The following is a 17,555-nucleotide window of genomic DNA, read 5'->3' on the forward strand; positions in this document are numbered from 1 at the left end:
TTTAGAGTACTGCCTTATCTGTCCTGCTCATTGCTCCACCCCTCACACCTAGCACAGAGCCCAGAATGCAAGGACAGACCGCACACCTTAGTTTTCTCAGAGAGTGCTCCCAATTACAATTCTGAACTGCCTGATAAAGCTCTAAAATGAATGGGTTTTAGAATCCCTGTTTTTCCTGACACCAAAGCCTCCCACTTCCAGTCCTGGACCCACCACACAGACAGCACCAATTTCATCCAAGAATAAAGTCTGTTACATAACCAGATGGCAGACATGGGGGTGAATACAGAAGCAACCTGTGAGTGCATTCGGCCACTCCTAGTCTCCAAAGGACAGCTCCTAGAAAGAACTTTTCATCTCTCTCTGAGCCTCCGTCGGCATGCAAACTTTCCTTCATCTCCTCTCGTTGGTGCTTTCTATATTTTATTTTATTTTGGTCGTGCGCATTATTTGAAGTTACTATAGCAACGTGTCACCAGCTGGTATCACATAGTAATGTTGGCATTTAGGTAGCAGGCTTCCGAAGTTGGCTGTTTCTCTCCCTCTGCGATCTCATCACTCCTACTAATCTTAGGTGAGTGGGGGATGCATGGGCAGCACCCATGTCCCTCGCCCCTATTTTGTTTGTTTCCCAAGACAGGGCAAACTGGTAGCCTTTCCCTCAGTTCCCTTGGCACTGCAGGGGTCCTGGCTGTGTGTGTGTATGTGTAGGTGTGTTTGCATTAGAGGTTGTTAAATAAATATGTTTAAGTTGAATGTTGTACACTAAAATTATTGGCATTATCAATATAATGACGACGATGATGATGATGATGTCTTTTTTAATGCAAAAGAATGGAATGATTTGGGAAGAGCTAATCTCCTGATCACAATCACCTAGTATCCCAGCTAATTAATTCTGGTCACACAATATTGGGTTTCTATTTTTTTCCCTCACCGTCACACAGTGAACAGACCCTCACTCTTTTCCTTTGGAGCTTCCAAGTGTGCAAGACCTCCCTATGTCCCGATGGGCTGAATTAATTGAGAGGATTGATTGTCTTGGATCACTGAAGAGGGTTCTGTACAGCAAATAAGCCCTGCCACTCAAGGTGTTAAGTAGCCCCTCATCAGCCAAGTGCCTGTGATGATTGCACTTATTTTTACACGTTTGACCTAGTTTCAAACTGTGTCTCTTCATGCTGTGATTCATTAGCCATGTTTTAAACCATCCCAATTGGGGCGAGGTGACACTGCCTGGTTTGTGCCAGAGTCTCAGATACAATTTCTCTCTGGAATTTAATATGCAAGTCTCCCTGGAATTCTGTTTTAAGAAGCAATTTCCCATCCTGGCATGCTGCTTGGGTATGGATGAGTGGCTGCCTCATTCCTAGGTAGTAAATATGTCAATTACAGAATTTCTGCCAGGGATGAAAAGAGGGGGATTCTTGCTAGCCTGGAGACTACAAGGGATCCCTCCACCCCTCTGTCCCCCATGTAGTATTCAGGCTTTTCCAGGTTTCTGACAGGGCTGGGAGTTCGAGCTCCTACACTATAAAGTTTGAACAACGACACTGTTAGGGCTATCTAAGTTGCTAGGGCAAATGCAGTCTGATCAACATCCCCTCACCCCCTATTCCTATGTCTTCTTCTAAAAATTTAAGACATGGTGGATATGGAAGTAAGGTCTCAAACTTTTACAGAGGGGCAGGACACAAATGCCATTTTTGAGGAAACTACTGAAAAAGAGACACACGTCAGAGAAGCAAAATGTTATTCCATGATTCTGTCACTGTGTGACAAAAGAGGTGGTTTTTAAAATCCAAATGACAGAAAGGAGACTTTTCTGAATACGAAGCTGCTGCTAGTGTCTCACTCCGCTTCAGGTTATCAATCAGTCACATCGGTGTGATTTCCCACAGATCTGATACCAAAGTGGGCTAGACACCATAGCAGAAAAAAAAGATGCTTCTAGTCAGAAGTGAAACACTGTCACTTTTCATTAACAGCCAAATGCAGGTAACTTGTCCAAACTTCAGTCACATTGCACTACAAATCGTACTGAAAGGCATGCAACCAGGTTTTTCTATGTGGTAGTGAGAACTAAGAAATTAACAAGCTGGTAAAAGTAATTTTGATTGATCAGTGAACTACAACACACCAACCAACTCCTAATAAAAAGATAATGGTTTCTTTCATAAAATAGCCACTCTCTCTAGGTGGGGACTAGAATCCCCCTCCCTTTTTATCTTTTAAAATGAAGAATGGAAGTTTCTCTAAACAAGGCTTAAGACAATGCATCCTTTTCAAGTCAATTCCAGGCAACTTGAGAGCCAAGGTTTGTTTTTCTTTGCTTTTCTCCCCTTTCCAATTCAAATCAAGCCATTGGAAATAACAAGCATTCCATGTCTATGCATTTGAGGAGCCTGCAGTTCTGACAGTGGTGTATTTTCCGCTACATACCACCACGCACATACACACAAGCTCCCAGTCTCACTGTTCATTCAAGTCAAAGCTTTAAAAGTAAACTATTGTCCAAGAGACGATCACATTTTCTCTTAGAGGATCATCGATCATAAAAAATAAAACCTACCCACATCTCTTACCTTGAAGCAGTGGAATTACCTGCAAAGGATGGTCCCCCTTTCTTGCACAATGAGCCAGGCTTTGACCAGCAGCAAAATTACTCCAAAAGAAGGAATAATAAGTCCTTTATATTGTAATTTTCACTGTTGATATGCAAGAAGTGTAGTGGGTCTGCTCACGTAGGAATAAATAAAAAGCCGAACAAACTGCTCGGCAGCTACCATGTGAAAAGAAAAGACCTCTAGTGGCCACAGGCTGAATTCTTTAAGGAAGGGAGAGGAGAGATGGAGGGAGCAGCGGAAACACACGCTCCTGTGTGTGTATAGACACACACACACACACCTATGCACGCACACACACATGCACATACACACACTCCTACACCCCTCAAATGCTAAGGTTTCTCCTTTCTTGCATTTGGCCTGGCTGGAGGTAGAAACGAGAATAATGGTTATTTCTTGATTTAAGTGGGAGCTGGTTAAATTAGTGACGGCGGTGTTCTGTCTAGTTTGAAAGGGATAATTTCACACACCCAGTACCACCCCCTGGGGGCCTGAGCAGGAAAACAAATTTGACTCTGGCTCTTCAAGGAGGTGCCACTCAGTGTAGAGGCTACAAGTTCCTATTAAGAAAGCATCATCAGCCATTGTCCCTGAGAGTCTCAGCTTTGTGATCTCCTCCGTATTTGCATGTTTTCTAGTCATTTATGGTGTGTGGGTGTGGTGGTCACTTGGCAGGGAGAGCCAGCTTCCTGGGCTTGTAACCTTCGCAGTCATGACGGGCACCTTGCTTAGAAGGGCTCCATGGCTGTTTCAAAACTGAATAATTTTAAACAAGGGCTTTGCATTTTTCACTTTGTTCTGAGACCTACTAATTATATAGCTTTTCCTGCTGACAAGGAAAGCAGGCTATCCCTAACTTCTCAATTGGAAAGAACCTAGAAACAAATGAAAATCCGTATCATGGGAGCTACTTTTGGGAGTGTAAGCTTACAAAACAGTTTTCCAAAAGGCTTCCTGTTTCTCTACCACTGGAACGAAATTGTAAACCTGGGAGGAAGTATATACACATGTATATATACATACAGGCATACCTCGTTTTATTATGCTTCACAGATACCTGTTTTTTATAAATTGAAGGTTTGTGGCAGCCCTGCATTGAGCAAGTCTCTTGGCACCATTTTTCCAACAGCCTGTGCTCACTTCATATCTCTGCATCACAGTTTGGAAATCCAAGCAATATTTCAGATTTTTTTCATTATTATTATACCTGTTATGGTGATCTGTGACAGTGACCTTTAATGTTACTATTACAATTATTTTAGGGCACCATAAACAAACTTCATGAAGGCAAACTTCACTGTTCTTTTTTTAAGAAACTGCCACAGCCACTCCAGTCTTCAGCAACCACCACCCTGATCAGTCAGCATCCATCAGCATCAAGCCCAGACCCTCCCCCAGCAAAATGATTCTTATTTACTGAAGGTTCGGATGATCATTAGAGTTTTTTAGATCATTTAGTTTTTTAAATTAAGGTTTATGTTCTCAAATTAAAATTTATGTTTTTTTAAACATAATGCTATTGCATACTTAATAGACTACAATACAGTGTTAACATAACTTTTATATACACTGAGAAGCCAAAACATTCATGTGACTGGCTTGATTGTGATATTCACTTTATTGTGGTGGTCTGGAACCAAACACATAATATCTTCAAGGTATGCCTGTATATATTTCATATTTGTTATTTTATTAACAAAAGAAGAACTTTTTTTTTTTATAAAAAAGGCAGCAGTTTATGGTAAAAAATGCCTTTATTTTTTTGGTTCAAACATAATACTTCCAGTCAGGCCATCTTCCACAAGCCCGTGCTTGGCCGGACCACAGTGGAACTTCATTTGGCCAAGATGGCAGCTCCAGTGGAAACCTGCAAGAGACAGTCAAGAATGACTTCTCACCCCTGGTGGATTCGTGGCTAGTGCTTTGTTTACTAGGTTCCGGAATAGATCTCCCTGAATGCTGCTTGCAGACACTGAAAACTCACCCTGATATGGACTGATAAAATCTGGGAAAGAGGAAGCAGAAAAGGCTATGCTGATGTCTTCTGGTGCGTGAAAGGGTGTGGTTCCTCCTCTGCTCCCAGGGTCTCCTCTCTGTGTCCCTGCTTTGGTTGCCCTCTTGTTTGCATCTTTCTGGTACTTAGCTGGCTTTGCAAATTGAGGGTCTTACTCTTTTTCTCTCATGAATTAATCTTTCTTTCCTGACTAGATCACTAACTCACAAAGAGCAAGGGCCATCTCTTCTCATTTCCTTCATCCCTCTCAGCCCTTACCAACTGGCAGGTCCCAGGAGGTGCTGGGTTGCCACTGACTGATTCCTGGTGATCCAACTACGGATTCCTCTGCAGAGAACTTTAGTGCATTTCAAGGTGCTAAAGGAGCCATCTGATTGGTTTGATACTCCTCTAGAGGTAGATTCAGATGAATTATTGTCCCATTTGACAGATGAGACAATTGGGACTTACACATGTAAAATTATTTGTCATGAAATGAAACTGTCTCCATGATTTTGATATAGGCTGAATTTCCTGACACAAGTACAGGGCTCTTTCCCCAGTGTGCGAGCAGCAGGAGAGGTAATGGGTCAGGTGTCATGTTTATGTTTGGCACTCCTATTACACTCCCAGGCACATAATAGTACTCAGTAAATACTTTTTTGATGAATGAGCCATAAGGAGACATTTTCTCACAGGGAAGTTTTCCATGGTCCTCTCTCAACTATTTGTGGTATTTTTCTTCATTTCTTGCAGAGTCACTTTGTGGCATGTATGACAGCCATCTTAAACCAGATGGGTGACCAGCACTACTCCTTCTACATTGAGACCTTCCAGACCAGCTCTGAACTTGTGGTGAGTCTGTAGGATGCTGGGGGCGAGGAAGAACTCTTTCATCTCTGGAACATGCCTTCTGTCCCTGTCAGAGAGACCTGAATGTCTACCATATAATCTAGATATGACTTAACCAATATGTATTGATGAATCACAGACATTTCAGGGTTTAAGAGCATGAGTGTTAGAGTCATACAGTCTTAGGTTTGCATCTAGGATTTGTCACTTGCTAGCTCTGTGACCATGGGCAGGTGAATCTCTTTTATTTGTAAAGTGGGAATAATATAATTTATGTCATAGGGCTAAGAAGGGGTTGCATGAGAAGACAATAGCTCTCATGTAGTATGTGCTTAGTAAAATATAGCTCTTATTAAAATCACAAATGCCTAGAGAAAGTTGGCCTCTGGGCCCCCTTCTTCTAGCCTCTCAGGAGGCATTTGCTGCAAGACCATCTGCCGGTGGCCTGTGGCTTCTATCTCTGAAGCTGATGACTTCATTAACATAGAGCCCAGCCCAGGCTATTCCTGCCCCAAGGGTGGAGCAGAGCACCCTTTGCCCTCAGTGTGGCCACCTTTCTCACTGTCTTGTCGCTACCAGGTTCAGGAGTCCCACTGCTTGAGGTCACTGTCAACTCTCCCTAGAGAGACCAGGGCACCAAAATTGGATCAACCTCAGAGAGAGGCTCATAAAAAAAAAAAGGAATCATTAGAAAGTCAATGCCCTACCCCTTCATCCATTCGGTAATGAGATGTTCTCTCCATTGGAGCAAGATTGGCAAGAAATGGAACCTTTCCCTCAACCTCCAATTTCCCTATAGCTTAAGACATGGAAATAGAAAAACTGGACTCCTAAGTTTTGATCCTCTATGGAAGGAAAGGTCTCTGGGGGAAGAAGGTAAGAAATGGGATTCTTATTGATTGAACATACACATTTTCTTACATAACCCTCACAAAAGTATGACATGGGAATTAGGAGTCATATTTCACAAGTCTACAATCTGCTTGCCCAAGGTCCCATAGCTAGTATGTGGTGGAGGTAAGGTCTGGACATTGACTGTAACCCTTATACCACGCTGTCTCTTCTCATTAAGAAGCCATTCTTCCCATCTATGAGCCAGGGGCCTTCTTCATTTCCATACGAAGGAGATGTGCCTGTGATGATAGCCACACTTGCCCAGGTGACATTAATTATGAATAATATAATAATACCATCATCATCATCATGTAATGAGAATTTGTAAGAGACCAGGCTCTGTACTAAGCATCTGATTGGCAGTATGCACTTAATCCTCACAGTCACCCTTTGAAGTAGATATTATCCCCATTCTGCTGATGTAGAAACAAGGACTTAAAGTATTGAGGTAGTTTTCCCTAGCAACAAAGATTCCTGGAAAAGAATAAATGCCATTCCCTAGAATTTTGCAACTTAGCTTAAAGCAGTGATTTTCAAATTATGTTCCTCCTATCCTCACTATGCTTTACCATAAACGTGCACACATGCGTGCATGCACACAAACACACACGCACACACACACACACACAAAATTCCACCAGAGCTGTTCTACCTTTATATATTTTATATATTGGGCTCCAGGTAAGACTTTCTTTGAACAAGGAATTCTGCTGTTAAAATAATTTGAAAACCACCAACTTAAGGAAACAACTCTGGACGAATTTCCTCTAGATTTTGAATTTTACCTAAAGCACACTGGTGGTATGACTTCACTACCTCCAGCTCAAAAGGGTCTCAGTGCCAGTGATTCTGGTCTTACCTATCTGGATTTGTCTTTGTTTATTTTTTATTTTTTGAGACAGAGTCTCGCTCTGTCACCAGGCTGCAGTGCAGTGGTGCGATCTTGGCTCACTGCAACCTCTGCCCCCCACGTTCAAGTGATTCTCCTGCCACAGCCTCCCGAGTAGCTGTGATTACAGTGTGCGCCACCACGCCCAGCTAATTTTTGTGTTTTTAGTAGAGACAGGGTTTCACCATGTTGGCCAGGATGGTCTCAATCTCTTGACCTCAGGATCCACCCTTCTCGGCCTCCCAAAGTGCTGGGATTACAGGTGTGAGCCACCATGCCCAGCCTCCGGATTTGTCTTTAATTTGTGTTCTCCAAAGATGGAGAAAAAGTTTGGCTCACTGCAAAGTCTAGGGAGGGTGCTGAAGTCCACTTTGAACCTCTTCAAAGGAGAGGAAGAGTTCCTGTCATTGTGTCTCATCCAATCTGCTCGTGTGTGTGTGTGTGTGTGTGTGTGTGAGAGACATATGAATTAGCTGTATTTACAGCACTGCTAATTAGATTCATTTTAATAAGAGTTTATTTGCTCAATGACCTGAGATGCTTTCATACAGTGAGATTATTTCCTTCTCAAATACATATTTGGGAAAATGATTATAAAATTACTACATCAATGGTACATTTACTTCTTTATTCCCAAAGATGAAATTAATAGTGCTTTATTTTGAGAGCATTTTCATATCCCATATTTCATGTTCCACTGATATTTGGGAAAAGTCATTCCAGCATTCAATCTTTAAGCTTCCATTTAATTTGGTTAATGAAAGGCTGTGTCCCTTCCCTTTTCCTCCCTCCAAAATATAATAAAGAAAAAATTTAAAGAGCCGGCAAGCTCTGAGTTCCTGTAAAACAGAATGACATGTGTGCTGTGCTTCATTGTTTCAGGACTTCTTGATGGAGACCTTCATCATGTTCAAGGACCTCATTGGAAAGAACGTGTACCCTGGAGACTGGATGGCCATGAGCATGGTTCAGAACAGGTGAGCTGCTACCTGCTTCTATAAAGCTACCTTACCCAGCCCTCACTTCAAAGATCACCTGTTTCGAGTTAAAGTAGGGACAATTTCTCCCTGCTGAAAAGAAATTAAAGTGTTAAGGCATCCTTTCTTTCTATCTTTAAACCCAAGGAAAGACTCCTCACCAATCTTGAAGCTACTCAAAAAGTCCTCCCCACCTTCTCCCTTTTTCAAATCCCTGTTAGAATATCATACTTCATCTCTGAAGCCTTTCCTAAACTCTTGGGACAGGAGATCTTAGAAAAGCATTTTAAAATATATTATTTTAATTTTTAAAAAAATGATAAAATACATTCTGTGGCATGGTAAAATAAGTTTAGGAAGCATTCATTAAACAGCTTTGAATAGATTTCCATGCTGCAGGACTTCTCCGAGCTTTTAATATGCTAATGTGATTTTTTTCTAAGAAGAGGATTTAGGATACAGCATTCCATGTGCCCATCCATTTGCACATAGGATGTGCATTTGGCATGTCTATGCGTATATCTGTAATACCTGTTAACACTCCTAGACTATCAGTGTAACCCAAGTATAACTTAGATGTCCTATGGCGCTTCAAGAGATAAAAGTAATTCTAAACAATTTCAGTCTTTGCTGCTAGATCTCTTATATCATTTCACCAAAGTAAAATCCAAATTATAACATTCATTAATATTTTCTAATATTCCCTTGGGCTTATTTCTAATATTCCTTGGATTTTCCCAAGCCTCTCTCAGAACCTGATTCCCAAATCCTGCCCGTCAATTCCTTTAAAACAGCATCTTCTTGGCTCTTCCCTTTTCTTTCTCCCTGCTTTCCTTTGGCTTCTTTTATTTGTTTTAGACTCTTTCATGGAAAGTCCTTCATATTATACTGGTGTCTAGTTTTATCTCCCTCTACCTATTGCCCTTGTTTTATATCAAAAAAACAAGCATTGGGCTGGCAAAGATAGAAATATCTCTAGAGGGCAGAATAAGGGGAGAAGTTAAAAAGACAAAATCAGAATTCTCTGAAGTGAAAGGGAAAGAGGAAAGACTAACTCAAATTTGTCCAAGCAAAAAGAGAATGTATTAGCACACATAACTGAAAGAACCCTGAGGTGTGGCTTCAGGCATGGATGTATCTAGGTGCTCAAAGAGCAATGAAGAGAATCTGTGTGTGTGTGTCTCTCTCTGCTTTTTCTATTTACCTTATTCTCAGGCAGATGCTGTATTCATAGTGGGGAAAATGGACTCTAGAAGTTGCAGACATATTCCTTGTTGTATTTTCAATGACGATAGAATGAAAAGACTTCCTTTTCTGTAGGTACAGAAAAAATTCTGAGGCCGGTCTTCAAAAGTCTGGCCTGGGCTACACGCCCATCCATTGACCTCTGCGGCCAGCGGAATGAAATGTGCTGTTAAATCAGGCTTGGATTTCATGACCCGCCTTTGGAACTGGGGGTGGGTGGTGTGGTCAGTTCTACCAAAACCACAAAGTCAGGGGATAAGGAAAGAAGCAGGGAAAGTAGTTCTTCAAAGGAAGGTCTAAAAGTTGTTACCAGAAAGAGGACTAAATGATGGGCAGCTGAATGCACAGATATCCAGCCTTGATCCAGGGTCTTGGGACTAGAGCCCTGGCCAGGCAACTTCTCCTTCTGAGATATCTAATGGTCCTTCTGGAAGAAAGATATGCTGGGCCCCGTGGGAGTGCTTTGAAGGAATATCTCCTCCTGAAATCCCAGCTTGATTCAAACTTTAGTCATTTTTGGGACAGGCCCCCAGAAATGATACAATAATCCTTGTTTCTTTATACCTAGAAAATTAGAATGTAGTCTCCTCAGGGACTTAATTGGAAATCTCTCCTAAATAGAAATAATAGATCTGTATCTCTTAAGGGTCAGCCAACTACTTATTTTTTTTTACATTAAAGAAAAAAGTTAGACTCCGGAACACAGCCTGGGCTTCAGACTCTTTAATTCTGCCATTTTCTCTTTCGTGAGAAGTCTTTTGACCTCTTGGAGTGTTAGTTTCCTGATCTGTAAAATGGGGATAACGGTAGTTTCTATTTCATGAAAATTGCGTTATGTGTATGAGGATAGAATGAGTTACTCCTTAGCACAGTGCCAGTATCAAGGAAAAACTCAATAATAATAGCATTGATATCACTAGGCGATGACAACAAACTTAGCCTTGGACTAAAGAAGCACGTGTTAATGTCAACCAGAAAAGATTACTTTATTCTCCTTGCAGGCACATAGCTTAGTTCGAAGATTTTCTTCATCTTCTAGCCAAAATGATCTCTTATATTTGTAGAACACATGAAATGTTCTCACTATTTTTGCATTTTGTATGATATTATAATAGCTAACATTTATTAAGTACCTAGATCCATCACTGTTGCAAAGGCTTCACATGTATTAGTTCATTTAATCCTCCCAACAACTTTATAATATAGAACAACTGTAATTCACATATTATATAAGAGGAAGCTGAGGTGCAGAATAGATAAGTAACATACTTCCTGTTGCATTGCTGAAAAGAAACAGAAGCCATTTCGTTGAAGCCAATGCGCTTAATCTCTGTATTATTATTATTGTTTTATTTATTTATTTTTGAGACAGAGTTTCGCTCCTGTTGCCCAGGCTGGAGTGCAATGGCGTGATCTCGGCTCACTGCAACCTCTACCTCCCAGGTTCAAGAGAGTCTCCTGCCTCAGCCTCCCGAGTAGCTGGGATTACAGGCATGCGCCACCACACCTGGCTAATTTTGTATTTTTAGTAGAGAAGGGGTTTCTCTATGTTGGTCAGGCTGGTCTTGAACTCCAGAATTCAGGTGATCTGCCTGCCTCGGCCTCCCAAAGTAATCTCCATATTATTAAGTGCATTTTGCCCAGAGAGGTGAAACAGCTCTCCAAGGTCATGCCACTAGTAAACAATTTCAACCCAATTTAGATAAACAGAACATGTACCATGACTTACCCCGGACCAGTATTCCCCAGAATACCATTTTCTTTTCTCCAAAAAGATGCAGCTTATTCATGTGGTCAGGGCCAACTTCACTTGTCAGTATGTCTGGACATTCCAACTAACTTTTCTTCCTTCCTTCCATGATCTGTATGTTATTATATTTGGCCTGTTTTTATAATTTTTCTATTATCACCTATGATTTCTGTATTATATATGCATTAGTCATCTATTATTTACTTATCTGTTTGTTGGAAAAGGGAGTGGGGTTTTCTGGATTTTAATGTCTCCCCAGCTGTGTACTGTTTGTGTATGCAGACATAGTGACACATCTCCTGCGAGAAATGCTTCCTGTTAGAGCGTTTTTCTTTTTGGTAAGCTGCAACACTGAGGAAGATCTGATTTACATGATGTCGTTAATTTTTAAATGATCAAGTTCTTTATAATGTTGTAAATGAACAAGATTATGCCTGGAAACCTCTTTTACCTCTCTTCCATCTGCACCTCACTCTAGAGATCCAACATTTTGAGGAGGCTTAGGATTTATACACATCCCTAAAGTTACCCTAAATGCAGTCAACCACCAAATATTTATTGAAGTTCATGGGCATCCAGGGTTCTAGGCAATGGACAGGCCAATTGAAGCTATGGTCCCAGAAGGCAGAGGGCTTCCGGTCTAGCTGGGGAAACAGTAAATATTCCCATGGAAATGTAAGCTGCAGTTGCTGTCATGAATTCGGAGCCCAGAGAGAGACCAGAGGCAGAACAGGGCAGTTAGGACTTACGGTTGCCTGGGTTCAAATTCCATCTGAGCAAGTTCCTTCACCACTCTGGACTCCGTTTTCCTCACTGTAAAATGTGGCTAATAATGATACTTACCACAGAGGATATTTGTGGGAACTAAAATGAAACAATATGTAGAAAGTAGTTAGAACAGTGTTTGACACAGAGCAAGTGCTTCATAAATGTTAGTTAATTTTACTTTCTATTTCTATTTCTATGGTCTGGATATATCCAAACTACTTCACGGAAGCAGCAAATCCGGGCTGGGTCTTGTCTACCTTTTCATATGGTGGTTCCATCAGTGTGCTGTTGAATCACTGACACCCATTTTCCTTCATCCTACCTACCTTAATTTGTAGTGATTATTCATTTTTGGGGTCCCTACCTCCTCCAGTCCATGTAATCAAGAAAGAATGAACCCTCTTAACGGTTTTTTTTTTTCTTTTTCTTTCTTTCTTTTTTTTTTTTTTTTGAGACAGAGTCTCCCTCTGTCACCCAGGCTGGAGTGCAATGGCACAATCTCAGCTCACTGCAACCTCCACCTCCTGGATTCCGGTGATTCTCCTGCTTCAGCCCCCTCAGTAGCTGGGATTGTAGGTGTACACCACCATGCCTGTCTAATTTTTATATTTTTAACAGAGACAGGGTTTTGCCACATTGGCCAGGCTAGTCTTGAACTGCTGACCTCAGGTGACTCACCCGTCTCAGCCTCCCAAAGTGCTGGGATTACAGACATGAGCCACCGTGCCCAGCTTACCTCCTCATGGTTTCATTAATCAGCAAAGAACACCTAATCCTGACATCCAGCTGGCTGCAGGATCCCGATCCCGGGAGCCTGCTGCATCCCTAACTGGAATCCCAAATTATGCAGAAAATGTTTGCGGCCACTTGGGGTAAACCGTGTCCTGTCACTGAGCTGGAATATGCCGATTCATTCTAACCTTTTGGTCCATGGAGCATTTTGTGTGTTGTAACAGAGGCACTTAAAGGCTCTGTGGGAGAATGGATATCGCAGTGGCTCAAGAGGAGGGATGTCTATGTCTTCCAGTCAATGCTTTTATCTTTAGTTCTGACCAGTAGAATCAACCACATCCCATGAATGACAGGGGATTGGGATTTGGAGTGGCCCTTTCTCTCCCTTGGTGCATCTCAACAGATAGGGCATGTCCGCCTCTCTCCCCTCTTTTATTCACATGATACTGCCTGTGGGCATGGGTCCATGCTGTGTTGTCACATGGGAGTATCTTCAGCCTCATATCCTCCTGCCCCAGAACTTCGAGGCAGTGGGCAGTTAAGGATAACCATAACAACAACAGCTGACATGTACTGAGGACATCTATGTGCAGGCACTGGGCCCCTGCTTCCTGTACTGCATCTCATTTAGTCTTCACACATGGCTCCTTTTACAGATGGGGCAGTTGAGATTCACAGAGGTCAACCACCCAGCCCACGGCCGCAGCTCAGAAGAGTGGCTGACTGGGAAGGTGACCCTGGCTGGCTTGCAGCACCTGTAGGACTCTGTGTGCACCTTCCACTCCTGGGCCCAGGCCAGGGAGTAGTACATGTAGTATGTATAGGCTTATTCTCGGCTGCCTTCTGACACCAGGATTTGTTCTGCCACATGAAGAGAAGTAGGAAGCTGGGGACTCGAGCCAGCAGGCTCTGTGAGGCCTCACATGGAACAGTTTTCAGGATAGCAAGCCTGGGTTTGGCTCCTCTTTCTGCCAGCTTCTTCCTACTCACAACAGCTGACTTATCTGTTCCCTGCTCTATTGCATATGGCTTCTGGTTCCTCATGGAATCATCTGTCCATGGCTTCTGCTCCAGGCTCAGATTGCATTCTCCCTCCTTGTGGGCTGTTTGAAAGGATGGATCTACTTCTGTCCAGGCTTGGGTGTCTCCATTGCACAGTACTATATCCATAAGACCACCCATGGGCTGCTGGCCAGCCCATGCATGACTGCTTTGAGTCACGTGTTGGCCCTGGACCCAGTCAGCTGTGGGCAGGCAGCAGAATGATATGGACGAAGTGCGAAGGGCTTCGTGTATGGCAGGCATGAGTGGAAGCATGCCAGTGCCGGAAGTTCAAGGAGCCAGAGTGTCCTTCTGGTTCATTGGAAACACTTTAGAGAAAGACAAACCTGAGTTTAGGTCTAGACTCTTCTGCTTCTTTGCTGTTTGAATGTGGGGAAATTATTTGCTCTTTCTAAGGCTCCGTTTCCTCTTATGTTAAAAGGGTATAACAGTAGCTCCTAATTCACTTTATAGAATTAAATGAAATAACGTTTGTAGAGCTCTTAGCACAGGCCATATGAATTGTGGCAATTGATACTTCCATCTTTGTTATTATTAATAAAGTGAGCTCACGGCTTGGGTTGAACAGAATTACAGAGATGTCCTTGTGGACAGAACTGCCCTGTGGTTAAATACCTAGATTCTGCAGACAGTGTAACTACATGTAAATCCTGATTTTACATGTACTGCCTGGGCTTTTGGGAAAGTTACCTAAACTCACGTCTCTAAAGTGGAAACCATATCTCATTCAGAGATGGGTGAGCGTTAGAAAAACAAAAGCAACAGAGGAAAGAATCCATGCAAAGCCCCTAGTGTGGAGCCTGGCAGGCAGTTGAAAACCGTGGTTGGGATTGTTCTTCCTCCTATACAGCCACTAAGCAACACAGACGAGACACAGGAAGTGCTAGGTTGAGATTCGATAATGAACTTTGTTTTCAACAATTCAGGTTCATTGTTGACAGTAATAGAGTTGAGTGTGTTTTCATCCTAACCCACTTTACTGTATGAGTTCTTAGGCTTTAAGTACAGTTATTGCTGTTGTTGTTGTTGTTGTTGTTTTGAGACGGAGTCTCACTCTGTCGCCCAGGCTGGAGTGCAGTGGTGTGATCTCGGCTCACTGCAACCTCCAACTCCCTGGTTCTAGCAATTCTCCTGCCTCAGTCTCCCGAGTAGCTGGGATTACAGGTACATGCACCATGCCCAGCTAATTTTTGTATTTTTGTAGCAGGACGAGCCGCAGACAAAACCTCTCAGACACTGAGTTATAGAAGGAAGGGCTTTATTCAGCTGGGAGCATCGGCAAGCTACTGCCTTAAAATCCAAGTTCCCTGAGTGCACAATTTCTGTCCCTTTTAAGGGCTCACAACACTAAAGATTTCACATGAAAGGGTCATGATTGATTTGAGCAAGCAAGGGGTACGTGACAGGGGTTGCATGCACCGGTGGTCAGAGAGAAACAAAACAGGGCCATGAGTTTCACTACGTTCTTTTATACAATGCCTGGAATCTATTAGTTGATTTGTTTTTCTAAGACCAGCAGAGCAGGCACAAAAGAACCAGCCGGTAGGCAAGGGTAGGAGCAAAACGGCAAATTTATTTTTGGTCACCTAGCTTCAGGGAAGTAGGTGGGTAGGGAGAGGTCTGTCGGCCTCCGGCAAAGGAGGCCGGCGGAGTCCCCTGGTGGGGCTCTCGGGTGGAGTTCCTGACACAGTCCCAACATCCCGACAGGAGTGGGGCTGGGAAGTCCGTGCGTGGCGTCCGTCCGGAGCGGCTTTTCTAGGAGTGGGAGGGCAATAGGCAGGGCACGGGCGTGTCAGGGGCCATTCCGTAGGTGTGACCAGGTAAATCGTAGTCTCTTCGGATTGACGTCACCTGGCACATGCCCGGTTGGTCTGCACCTTCCCGGGCGCCGGCTGCATTTTGGCGCCCGTGGGAAAAGTTGGTGATGAAGAACCCGGAAGTGCACCATCTTGCCTCCGTTCGTCCAAACATTAGTAATATCAGTTTCTAAGTTATGAGTTGATTTTTAACTACTGGGTTTAGGCCAGGCAGGCCCAGGCCTGGTTTTGGGCCTGGCACTGGGCTGCCTGTCTTTGGTTTTACTTCCTTGTTTTTTTCTTAAAATAGGTACTGAGTATAAAACAATATAAAACAATATGAGAGGGTCTCTCTCTCTCCTCATTTTTAGTAGAAACGAGGTTTCACCATGTTGGCCAGGCTGGTCTCGAACTCCGGACCTCATGATCCACCCATCTCGGCCTCCCAAAGTGCTGGGATTATAGACGTGAGCCACTGTGCCCGGCCTATTACTGTTTTTAAAAAAATAAGAAAAATGAGAAGAAAAATGCCTCATTTTTCCAAACCCAAGCATGGGCACCCAGAGTGAAGTGATATTGTGATTTCCAGTGTGTGGCTATGAAAGGCTCTAGAGAAAGGGAGGAACTTTGATTTACCTGCTACTAATCTCTGTCATCAGCACAGGGGCAAATCGGTTCGTGGTCATTAGACTGGACTTTGAGGCTGGAGACAAGTTTAAGCTGACAACCAAAATAATGACTGTTCCTGGAATGACTGATAGCATTGTTGCTGCTGAGAATGTGTTGAAAGCCCTCACTTCGGTATTGTATTCGAGGTTCTGAGATGTTTACATATAATGTGACAGCCACTCAATGCATTGCCATCTGGGGGATCAGATAACTAATCTTTAAGGAGAGAATACAAAATATGATGTTGTTTCAAAGACATATTGGTGAATAACAGACTAACAAAACTACAGAAATCTCCCTTTGTGACAGCCTGATGGGGTGGCAGATTTTGTGGGATTTTTATTTCTGTTTTTGTATGGCGTTGCCTGCCTCAAAACTGGCTGCTAACTGAGCCCTGTCCTCTGTCTGCCCTGTTGTCTGGCTCTTGCCTTTGGAAGAATAAAGCAGTCCAGAGGGGTCTGAAGCCACCTCAGCTAGTGACCCTGTGAAAAAGGTTACATTACTGCTATTTCACAAAGGAGGAGACTGAAACCTCAGGGGTTATATTAACATGCTCCAAATCCACACCACTGGAGAGTAACAAAGCCAGAAATCACACCCATTGTGTGTGTGTGTGTCCAAATCCTGTGATCCCAGTGTCAGGATGCACTGCCTTCTGTGTTCAACAGTCATGACAGTATTTTAGTGAACACCTGGCCCTACAGTGCCTGATGTAGCAAATGCTGCAGATTCTCCACCCACCATCTCTTGAACCACCCAAAATCAGGAGGCAGCTTCGGTGGACATTTCCCATGCACCCTGAGGCTTTCTTTCTTCTTTCTTTCCCTGGGCTTTGTCTGGCTACAGAGTGCTCAGCTTACCTGCAGGACAGGCCAGAAGTACCAGGGACTTCCCGCCCATTGGAGCAAGTTTCAACCAGTGAGTGGCTGCTGCTAAGGCATAAATAGCCCAGCCTTTTTGTTCCCTGGGAGGGGACACTTCTTATATGCATATGTGTTCTGTAAAGTCCAGGTGTAGGATATGAGAGAAAGACATAGTCAAGGATGTTACCAAAATTGTTTCCTTTTTCTCACCCCAATCTGAGCAATTGGAAGAATAGAATTGTCCTTAACTTAGATGGGAAGACTACAGAAAGAAGTATTTCAGGGTGGGTGTGGGGAGGGCAAGTGGTCGGAGTTTAGTTTTTGACATGTAAGTTTGAGATGCCTATATGTTGTTCAAGTATGGATATAGATCAGAGAGCTGGAGTGCAAGCTGGTGTGTAGGGGAGAGGCCAGGGATGGAGATAAAAATTTAGGAGT

At 43.1% G+C, this 17,555-nt stretch overlaps 2 protein-coding genes across 4 annotated transcripts in view; one reads left to right on the top strand and one right to left on the bottom strand.

Moving 5' to 3' along the window:
- INSYN2B (inhibitory synaptic factor family member 2B) overlaps positions 1–3,052 on the bottom strand; it is a 119,581-nt gene extending 116,529 nt beyond the window's left edge. The window contains exon 1 of the mRNA XM_033180270.1: positions 2,586–3,052. The gene's annotated coding sequence lies outside the window, so the exon portion shown is untranslated. The remainder of the gene's footprint in view (positions 1–2,585) is intronic.
- The window catches only part of DOCK2 (dedicator of cytokinesis 2), a 323,398-nt gene that overhangs the window by 219,078 nt on the left and 86,765 nt on the right, over positions 1–17,555 (top strand). For all 3 annotated transcript variants that reach the window (XM_033180268.1, XM_033180267.1, XM_033180269.1), the window contains 2 exons: positions 5,377–5,475; positions 8,138–8,232. In XM_033180268.1, the coding sequence (XP_033036159.1) occupies positions 5,377–5,475; positions 8,138–8,232 (194 nt within the window). The remainder of the gene's footprint in view (positions 1–5,376; positions 5,476–8,137; positions 8,233–17,555) is intronic.

This window comes from Trachypithecus francoisi, unplaced genomic scaffold (assembly GCF_009764315.1).
Source record: "Trachypithecus francoisi isolate TF-2019V2 unplaced genomic scaffold, Tfra_2.0 Lachesis_group2, whole genome shotgun sequence".
NCBI lineage: Eukaryota > Metazoa > Chordata > Mammalia > Primates > Cercopithecidae > Trachypithecus > Trachypithecus francoisi.